The sequence below is a fragment of the Aquarana catesbeiana genome, linkage group LG01, assembly GCF_042186555.1.
Source record: "Aquarana catesbeiana isolate 2022-GZ linkage group LG01, ASM4218655v1, whole genome shotgun sequence".
NCBI lineage: Eukaryota > Metazoa > Chordata > Amphibia > Anura > Ranidae > Aquarana > Aquarana catesbeiana.
In genome coordinates, this window is record NC_133324.1 from 84604536 (window position 1) to 84615533 (window position 10998).

General features: G+C 44.1%; 1 protein-coding gene across 3 annotated transcripts in view; it reads left to right on the forward strand.

Moving 5' to 3' along the window:
• Positions 1 to 10419, forward strand: part of SPEF2 (sperm flagellar 2) — a 226947-nt gene extending 216528 nt beyond the window's left edge. For all 3 annotated transcript variants that reach the window (XM_073621074.1, XM_073621088.1, XM_073621082.1), the window contains exons 34-37: positions 61 to 234; positions 2590 to 2784; positions 4858 to 4977; positions 9485 to 10419. In XM_073621074.1, coding sequence (XP_073477175.1) covers positions 61 to 234; positions 2590 to 2784; positions 4858 to 4977; positions 9485 to 9568 — 573 coding nt within the window. In that variant the 3' untranslated portion in view covers positions 9569 to 10419. The remainder of the gene's footprint in view (positions 1 to 60; positions 235 to 2589; positions 2785 to 4857; positions 4978 to 9484) is intronic.
• The last annotated feature ends 579 nt before the right edge of the window (positions 10420 to 10998 follow it).

Sequence of the window (10998 nt, forward strand, 5' to 3'; positions counted from 1 at the left end):
ATTTTGTAGAAAAACTAATTAACCTTCTTTTGATTTTTTTTCCATGTTTTCTCTTTTCAGTTTTTCTTTGACTTGTTCGCCAACCAGGAAGCACAGCATGCTCAGCTTCACTATGTGGCTATGTTGTTATACTTCGCCTCCCATCCAGATCCCACAGAGGGATTCTACAGAGCGCTCAGTATTATCACAGGAAAACCAATAGTGATTAAAACAGATGACAACTCCCTTGTGAAGGTAGAGAACATAGCCTTTCCTAATATACACCCTGTATAAAGTTCTTATTACACTTTTTGTAATTATTAGTGTGTTCTTCTATTAGAATTTGCTGTATATTCTATTGAGATCGTAACCTGGATTTCCCAGAGTATTTTAGTCGCTCTCTAATCATCTAAAGCCAGCTTTTATGTTTCATTTTGAATATAGTGGGGAGGAGTCAGAACCTCTGTCAGGTTTCTATTGCTCTCTGTGTCCCCGCCAGGGAGTTTCGTCCTCCTTATTTTCCCTGGTGACCATTCTCACTGGGACAAAAAGTTACTGTATTTTTCGCACCATAAGACGCACCTGACAATAAGACGCACCTAGGTTTTAGAGGAGGAAAATAAGAAAAAAAATATTCTGAACCAAATGGTGTCCTAAAATATTTAATAATATACTACTACTATAGGTGGGTGGTGGAGACACAGTAATACCACCCCTCTATCAAATCAGCTCAGCTACACTATACCTGGGTGGTGGTGGTGGACACAGCAACCTCCCCCCTTCCCAGATCAGCTCAGGGTGGCAGGGCAGACACAAATACCCCTTCAGCCTCTTTTATCAGCTCAGGTGACTGGGCAGTGTATACCATGCCAGCCCACACCTCCCACCCCATTATCACCAGCTTACCTCAGGCAGTGGAGGACACTGCCATTACAATCCACAACCCTCTCTGGCTGGCTGGCTGGCTCTCAGCCTCAGATATACCCGGGCAGCAGCTAGGAAGGAGGACTGGGGACATAGTTTGCAGCAGCAGCTGCCGGTGGAAGAAACAGGAAGTGAGAATGGACCAGACCACGGCGCCGGGGGTGTTCCGGCTGAAAAAAAAAACAGCAAGGGCTCTTGCTGCCGCGGGATAGTGTCACATCTGGCAGGTGTCAACTGACCTGGGTGCAGAGCGCACCCCCACAGCAATGCCACTGACACCCCCCCATGTTTTGGCACCTGATTCTGATGCGGCGGCAGTGACAGGGGGTGGGGGGCCGTTCCTGGTCAGTATTCGCTCCATAAGATGCAGGGACATTTTCCCCCATTTTTTTTGGGGGGGGGGGGGGTTAGTGCATCTTATGGTGCAAAAAATACGGTATAATAGATCCAAAATTTTAAAACAGGAATAGAGGATAAATCTTTCAATGGACAATGGGGACACTTGTCCCAGTGATTTCTCCTCATTTCCTATCACTTCTAGTTGTGTCTCCAGGACAGCTAGTGAAAGGAAAACTTCCCTATAGGACACAAAACAAATTTTAACCTTATACTCTCTACTAAAACAAAAATGTTTGGCTTTGGATACTCCCATCAACTAGAATGGTAAGCCCTGCACTATACAGTCAAATTCCCACATTTGAAGGAAAGGGAGCAGAGCTTTAAAGTGGATGTAAACCTGAAAAAACATTTTTTTAATGAAGACTTCTACCTGGTACAGAAGAGGATGTCAATTCATCTGTGCCCAGTCTTGCCACGAAGAGTTAATCCAGCTCTGAGCAATCCTCTTGTGTTTTTTTAGTAAGCTAAAAAACTACACGCAGATAAGTTTGTATCGCCACATCCCCCACTGCTGTGACTGACATCTGATTTCTTTATCTCCTGCATGGCTACATCCACGTTCCTGAGCACTGAGGAACATTTCATCCCATAATTCACTTTTGAATACGTCTCTGTTAGGCCCCTTTCACACGGGCTCCTCCACTAAGCGGAATCCGCTTGCTCAGCAGGGGATCTCTCCGCCGATCCCCACTGAGCATGAGGATGACAGGTCCGAAACGGACACAGTCCCGCTCTCCTCTATGGGGCAATCAGATGGAAGCTGACCGCCTGTCTGTTTCCATCCTATCCACCTGACACACGGGGAATAAGACTACCATCCGCCTGTTTTTGGCAGACAGAATCGGATCAGATGGGAGCAGGTGTCAGCCGACATGTGTCTGCTGACATCCGGCGCTTCATGGAAAAGACTGGAGGGTTCGATCAGGTCAGCCTGAAAAACTGACAGGCGGACCTGATCGGACAGCCCTTGTGAAAGGGACCTAAATGTCTTCGTCCTCTTTCCACAGTCTATGTCTGCCAATGTTTTTGGGTGGGTGTTGGTTTTGGCATGTTATAATAATTTTTGTACCCTCTGCATTGTATTTGTGAGGTTAGCAGGATTCCCCTTGGAGCTGTTTCCCCTTATAATAATAATAATAATAATAATAATAAAGCTTTGTGAACTGATGCATTTATATTCTCAATGAACCACTCTTTGCATAATTTTAATTTTATTTTGTATTCCCTATACTGTAAGTATACATGTATATTTTGAACATTAAAATTATGTACTTTTTTCTTCTGCAGTCTTTTCCAAATATGGGTATTTTTGAAGACAGTAGAGATGGGATTATGGGAAATGAGGATGAAATACTGAAGAACACTGAAGAGGTCACTGTCACTCTGGAGGAAGTCCTGCGGGTGTTTGAACATGGAGCTGGAGATGATGGGGAAAGTCATAGGTTTTACTCACGCGAAAAAGAAGCAAGTAGTGATTACAAGGTTAGTAAAATTATTATATTTCTTGAGTACAGTGCTGGCAATATCTTTAGTGAACAATTGAAAAAAAGAAACACCAGCCAGTATTTAAAAAAAAACAAGGAAAGCCCTGACTGAAATACTCACAATCCTCCCCAGTGCTTCCCCCCTGCAGTAATTCCATTCTGACACTAAATGTGGATGGGGGGGTCATGGGGAGCTTTACTGGTTCTGAACCCTGAGTTGGGCTTTCAAGAGACCTTAATTGGGCATATGCAGTAGTATTATTCAGTCTATAATTACTGTAGCTGTGCAGACTTGCTTATAAAATATTTATATTTTATCTTATAATTAAGCTATAATTTGCTTTATCTTGTCTGAGCGATAACTGAGAGAAAGTCATAGGTGTGACTGTACATAATAATATCAAATAACAGAGGTCTGTACCATTTTACAAGGCTAAGTTCATCTTAAAAAAATAAAAATAAATGCACATTTTTGTTCTTTTTTTTTCTTGGGAGCCTGTAAAGCATTGCACCCAAGATCAGCATATCATGGGTTCAATTCAGGGTCTTGCAGACTGACTGTGCCTTCAAGCAGGCAGTTACTGAAGTCCAGTAAGCTCAATGGACTACGAGTGAGCTCACCAGTGCCCTCAAAGATCACTGAGAACTACAAGCCATCTGCTGAAGTGGCTGATGGTAGTTGTAGTTTATTCATTCATGAATAAATGACGCAGCTGCGTCATTTGTGACAGAGGTGCAAACTCAAGACTTGGAAACAGCTGTGCAGTAAGAGCATAAAAATGGTTCATAGACAGGGTAGTGGCTATCAGATGTATTCAGAGGTAGTCCCATACTACTATAATAAGGAGACATGTTTAAATGTTTGTAAATAAAGCATAGTACACACTTCTAGTTTTTTTTTTCCATTCAATCCAGTGGGCTAAACGAAAAAAAACCTGACAGCTCAGGTCGGAGCCGCTGTACTAACTATCCAATGTTAGTACAGCTATCTCCCCTGCTGTTCTATTGTGTTCTGACAAGGGGACGGCCCCCCTGCCAGAACACTCTTGACAGCCATTGGCTGAGAGCGCTAACCAGGAGCCGGTCGGCAGACCTTTTTCGGTCATGCCCCTGTTCGAATGGCTTCTGTCGGACTTGCTGCCGTACACATGGGCCAAATGGCGCCCGACATTCGGCCCGTGTGTACGGGGCTTAAGGTTGCACAGATCAAGTAATTTAAAACTGATTTTTGACAGCAAACCACCATCAGATCCCCAACCTCCCTTCGTATCTCAGCTGGAGCTTTTGACTTTTTCCTATTTTTTTCAGTCATTTAAAACTTTTCTTAGCTCCTGTGAAGTCATCACAGGGCTCTTTAAAATTAGCACAGCAGCACTGGCAACCAGAAGGAGAAATCTGCCATATTCCCTACATCATTACCAAACATCCTCTACCTATACACAGGCTATGAACAGGCTGCTGGATGTTAAGCCACTGATGTGGGCAAGTGGTGACAGAGGAGCAGGGAACTCCCCTGTCATTGCCAGCATTATCACTGTATTAGGCAAGTAATTGTTAGAAGCATGCCACTGCTATGACAGTGCTGACAGAAGCCAGCACTATACAACTAGCAGGCATCAAACACCGCTGTCAGTGTCCACAGGTAACTTTCAGCTGCAGACTACTGATATGTGAAGCAAAAATAACCAGTTAACCAAGCCAATATGCAGGTAGGATCCCCTTCTTCATCAGGAAGCTCTGACATGATAAGTAGAACTGCAAGAGAGGGACTGGTTTCCTGCAAAAGAAAAACAATATATGGTGATCAACCAGTAAGATTAGGACTTTATATTGAAAAAAATATAACAAGTAAACAATACTGAGCTGAGCTGGAAAAATAAAACTCTAAAAATTCTTAGGTAATTTTCAAAGGGCAGGTAATTGCACAATCTTAATTAAAACTAGACTGTGATTATTCGTTAAACATTCACTAAGAAAAAGAACATTGCCAAAGAAGATAAGCCCTTCCAATCAGTATATCACTGTATATCACTGGTCTCAGCATCAATAATTAAGTTGCTTTTCTCTACAGAGTATCCAGCGCATATTCAGTGAAATAAACCCAGACGGTGGCGCGGTGCCTGTCACCTCTCTCCTGAAACACCCTGCTTTTTGTGATCTTGTTGAAAGCTGTCAACACTATAAGCTTCCTGTAAGTAAATTTCCTAGATAAGGGTTTTGCTTTGTTTCCACTCACAGCTAAACAATTTAATGTGATCATATTCTTTTAAAGCGGTAGTAAAAGTGGCTGTAAACCCTTACATATAACCAGTGAAGTGACTGGCCTCAGGTGATACACAGGGATGATACAAATCCTCCTATATAAGTTGTACCTGTTCATCTGCAGTTTTCTCTTCTCTACAGCCATTCAAAGTGCTGAACTATAAAGCTTGTCTGAATGTTCAGAAAAAAGGGGGCGGAGAGCTGAAGTTGCAGAGCTCATTGAGAGCTAATTGGAGGGAAGGGACACAGCCCCTTCACACAGCACACAGGAACAATGCTGAGGCAGTCAATCAGCTGGAGGTCCCTCCCTTGTCACCATTTTTCTCTAGGTGTCAGGAAAACTTGTCAGAAGTGACCCATTCTGATAGCAGCGGAAGGAAACAGCAGACAAAAATGACACTCAGTGCCCTTAATTGCGACAAGTACACACTATAGAGATATGCTTTGTTCATATTTAATGTCTGAGGTTTACAACCACTTTAAAGGAGTTGTAAAGGCAGAAGGTTTTTTATCTTAATGCATTCCATGCATTAAGATAAAAAGCCTTCTGTGTGTATCGAGCCCCCCCCAGCACCCCCTAATACTTACCTGAGCCACATCTCTGTCCAGCAGTGTCCACTAATCCCTCAGCCGTCTGGGACTCTCCCTCCTGATTGGCAGAGACACAGCAGCAGCGCCACTGGCTCCCGTGGCTGTCAATAAAAGTCAGTTAGCCAATCAGGGGAGAGTGGGCTGGGGGTGAACGGCAGCTCCATGTCTGAATGGACACACGGAGCTGCAGCTCGGCTTAGGTGCCCCCATAGCAAACTGCTTGCTGCACTCGACAGGAGAGAAGGGCCGGGAGCAGCGAAGAGACACCCGAGAAGAGGAGAAGCTGGGCTGGCCTGTGCAAAACCAACTGCACAGAGCAGGTAAGTATAACATGTTTGTTTTTTTTTTGTTTTTTTAAACAAGGCTTTACAATCACTTTAAGCCTCTATTAAAAAAATTGCCCCCCCCAGATTAATGTATTAATGTCATAATGAGCTAATATGCACTGCATACTAGCACATTATAACAGACTTACCTGTGAAGTGGATCCCTCCAGTGCCATGCTGTCACGACTGGCAGGGCTTCCATCTTCACCCGTTCTTCCTTCCATGTGCTCACTCTCCAGCTGTTTAAATGGCCGGGCCACAATGACATCACTTCCATGCATGCACACAGGAGTCCCGATTGGGGCACAGCGCTCTGAATGGACAGCACACTTCAGTATGCCATCCACGCAGTGTGCATGCGCCAGTGACTTACCGGCATCTACAAATGTGAATATCTCCGGCTGGTACTAAAGTAAATATCTCCTAAATGGTGCATATTAACTATACCTACAGGTAACCCTTATTATAGGCTTACCTATAGGTACAAGTGAAAAAGCAGACTTTAAAGCTGAACTCCAGACAGGTATCAAAGACACAATTTAATTCAGCTCTGTATTCAGAGAGTGACAGCGGAATGAGCTCATCAACGTGCTGCTTCTCCTTCACGGTGCAATCACAGGCTGGCAGAGGGACAAGACTTGTAATCCCTCGTACATGGATTTTCAGACAGAAAATGTTCGATGGGACCTTGTTGTCGGAAATTCCGACTGTGTGTAGGCTCCATTCGATATTTTCCATCGGAATTTCCGTCACACAAAATTTGAGATCTGGATCTCAAATTTTCCGACAACAAAATCCGTTGTCGTAAATTCCAATCGTGTGTACACAATTCCGACGCACAAAGTTCCACGCATGCTCGGAATCAAGCAGAAAAGCCGCACTGGCTATTGAACTTCTTTTTTCTTGGCTCGTCGTACGAGTTGTACGTCACCGCGTTCTTGATGTTCGGAATTTCCGACAAGATTTGTGTGACCGTGTGTATGCAAGACAAGTTTGAGCCAACATCCATCGGAAAAAATCCATGGATTTTGTTGTCGGAATGTGCGATCGCGTGTACAGGACATAAGTCTGAAACGTGTCACTTTGCCCATTCAGTTTTTCTTGATAGGGCACCCCTAACCACTAAAAACTTCCCTGCGCTTTCACACAGCTCTCTTCATCTGTCAGTACTGTGTGGAGTTGTTAAAGTGGTTCTAAAGCCTAAACATTTTTTACCTTAAAGAGGAGTTCCAGCCTGGGGAAAAAAAATTAAAAGTCTGCAGCTACGAATACTGTAGCTACTGACTTTCACTAAATGGACACTTACCTGTCCAGGGAGCCCACGATGTCGGCACCCCAGCTGATCTTCGGATCGGCTGTTGGGTGCTGCCGCCGCCATCTCCACTAAGGGAAACTGACAGTGAAGCCAGCCCCCTACTGTGCATGCGCGAAGTGCACTGCGCTTTTTTAATTGACCCGGCGGCGGAGGAAGGAGGAGGGGGACTGAACTTCTGAGGGACGACGCCACGGCCTTGTCTCCCAGAAGTGAGGACAGGGACCTGTCAAAAACAGGTCCTCGTTCCCCCCTTCCCCCTGAAAGGTGCCAAATGTGGCACTGGAGGGGGGGGAGAAAGCAAATAAATCCGCGTACACACGAGCGGAATGTCCGACAGAAAAAGTCAGACGGAAGCTTTTCATCGTCTATTCCGATCGTGTGTGTGCCTCATCTGACTTTTTTTTTTGAAAATTCTGACGAACCTAGAAATAGAACATGGTTCTAAATATTTCCAACGGAACCAGTTCCTATCGGGAAAACCGCTCGTCTGTATGCTGTTCCGACGGACCAAAAACTACGCTTGCTCTGAAGCAAGTACGAGATGGAAGCTATTGACTACTGGCTATTGAACTTCCTTTTTCTAGTCCCGTCATACGTGTTGTACGTCACCGCGCTCTAGACGGTTGGACTTTGGTCGGACTTTGGTTTGACCGTGTGTAGGCAAGACCGCTTGAATGGAATTCAGTCGGAGTTCCGTCGGAGAAACCTTCGGAGTTTATTCCGACGGCAAAACCGGTCGTGTGTACAGGGCATAAGCGAAAGTTCCTTCTTTGAGTGGAACTCCGCTTTAATGTATTTCTTGCATTAAAGTAAAAAATGTTTAGGCATCGTTTTTGACCCCTCACCCCCTTATACTTACCTGAGCCCTCATTCAATCCAGTGCTGTGCAGGTCTGGAGCTTTTCTTTCCCCTCATTCCCATGTATCACTGGCTTTTCTGGGGCAACGGGAGCCATTGGCTCCCAGTGCTGCCAATTAAAGCCAGCGACCAGGGAGTGGGGGGGTGGGGCAGAGTCACGCTGTCTGTGTCAATAGACTTGGGAGCGTGCAAGCACAAGTGCCCCCATGGGAAGCAGTTTCCCATGGGGGCACTGGACAAGGAGAAGGAACCAGCAGCGCCAGGGGGGAACCCAAGAAAAGGAGGGTCGGACCCACTCTGTACAATTCCATTGCACAGAGCAGGTAAGTATAGAGATGTTTGTTATTTATAAAAAAAAATCCTTTACAATATCTTTAAAGTGAACCTATCATAAAAATAAGGGGTAGAAATAAATATTCCTCTGTACAGGAGAGACATTATTCGTACCAGCCCACACCTGCATTGCAGATCTTAAGATGCTGGGAGATCTTTCTTCATTCAGCACACTCCAGGAGTGATGGATTCCTGGTCTCCTACAAGGGCTGTGGTTCCTTCTGCCAGCCCAGGCATTTCTGCAGCACACTGCAGAGTAAGGGGCAGAAGGGGCCAGTGGTCAGTAATGGGTTACAGTCACTGTTCGATCAATCATTTTCCTCCCAGCTCAGTGCAGGGCCACCTATGGCTTGAAATCAGCTTAGTTTTTTGGAAGCCAAAAGGGTGGTGGGGCAGTTCAGGAAAGGTATCAGTGGGAGGAAGGAGTGGTGCCTTATCAAGAGTACCTGTCACTTAGCCCATTCATTCAAGATTCTTTTTAATGAAGAAAGCAAAGCAAAAGCCTTGCTAGATAGCTGCCATTTAATTATTACAGTGTAATGATAAAGAAAATTCTTTCTTTCCTAGGGAGCGGATGAAGGATTGCCTAATCGATTTGGAACTACCTAAAACAAAGATATCTGAATCCTTTCAACCTCTCAATGCTATTGTATTGAATATTCATGAAAACATTTTTAGGCTATACTTTAAAAGGTGTAGTAGTTCTTTAGGGGTATCCTTACCCCTGCCATATATGGATCGAAATTTGGCCAGTTCAGCATGGACTGGCGGAATTTTGATCCATGTATGGGCAGGCTGGTTGTACAGAAGTCCATCTACTGATCAGGAGGCAGGAAGGGGCAAGCAAGAGCTTTTCCTTTCAAAACACCCTGTATTTGGCCTTTACAGGAGGGTTTGGGGGACTTTCATTGGTATATGCAGGTAGCTCTAGATACCTCCACATTGTTCCTGCGGCAATTTTTTTTCTTATTTTTAAGACCAGTACCTAAAAGTTTGTATTTATTGTGTTACAGGACATCCAGACCACACTACAGAAATCCAAAGCGACACTCTCGAGTGAAGGAGACACCCTAACATCCAGCATCACTGGAGTATAATACACAATGCATATGCCATATAAACTCATTCTGCAAGGATTCTGCCAGCAGCAATATTTTTTAGTGCTGGAGATCATGTTTACAATTGTATTTCTATCTGAAAATTTATTTTGGAATTTTTTAAAGTGTTATTAAACACAAAATCAAACATTTATCATATTGCAGCTTACCAATTCTTAGATGTTATGGCTGCATTAGTTTTCCTTTTTTAGGCTTTCTGTCTTCAATTTTCATCTGGTGATCCAGCCAGCAAGTCTGTTGTTTTTCAAAAGTGCAAACTGTCCAATAGAATCTGTTTACATGGACGAGACAAACCACTTAATGCTGACAGGGGGGATTAAAATGATCCACTTTTATTTATTCATGTAAAACCCTTATACCAAAAGGAAAAACCTATACCCGATTTTACAGCGTGAGCTGGAGTTTGGCTTCAGTTTGTTTAGTGTATTTAAATTTGCTAATACATTTAACACAACCCCCCCCCCCCCCCCGACTGACAATGCTGGTGTCTGCTGTGCCTCTTGTGCTCATTCTAATGCTAATGCTGCTAATGTAGCCACCACATCTAATAATTGGTAAGCTGCAACACAATACATTTTTGGTTTTGGGTTAATACCGCTTTAAACTTGTTGGATCAGCTCCTTACCTAAGCCAAATTTCCTATTCTGTGTTAGAGGATGCCAATATTTGACTCTTGGCAGCAGTCCTGGGACAGAAATGTGCAACTGTGCTCTGTACTGGGACCATGACTGGTCCTGGTAGTGGGATGGTGGCAGACTCCAGATTCGGATGTAAGCCTCAGTTTAGACAGGCTGATTCTTTTTGCTCTCTTCAATAAAATATTTGCAAAATATGTGTCTGAATTTGTAGCTTTAACCAAATAGTATCTTATATATAAAGCATGACCAACTAGGCATATGCAAACTTGAGCAAATCACAACTCACCAGGGATTCAAATTGTATTCAAAGGGGTTGATTTACTAAAACTAAGTGCAAAATCTGGTGCAACTCTTCATAGAAACCATTCAGCTTCCATTTTTTTTGTGTTAAGCTTAATTGAACAAGCTGAAGTTAGAGGCTGATTGGCTACTATACACAGCTGCACCAGATTTTGCACTCTCCAGTTTTAGCCCCGGTGTCTTGCCAAAAAAGTTCCCCCGGCGGATAATGACCCCCCCTGTACTGCGCAGGCGCAGCGCTTGCGCAGTACGAAGCACTACCAAACCGAAAATAGCCGAACATACACAGCTGAGAGTCAGCTGTGCACCGCGCCTGCGCAATGAAGACCACATTGAACACCACATTCTACCATACGCTCCCGATGCTACCAAACAATGCCGCACGCTATATTACGGTGTGTTTCAACACATTGAGGGCGGGTTTTGCAATCTTCATGAGCGATTTCAATACTTCTCACAATACTTGCCACA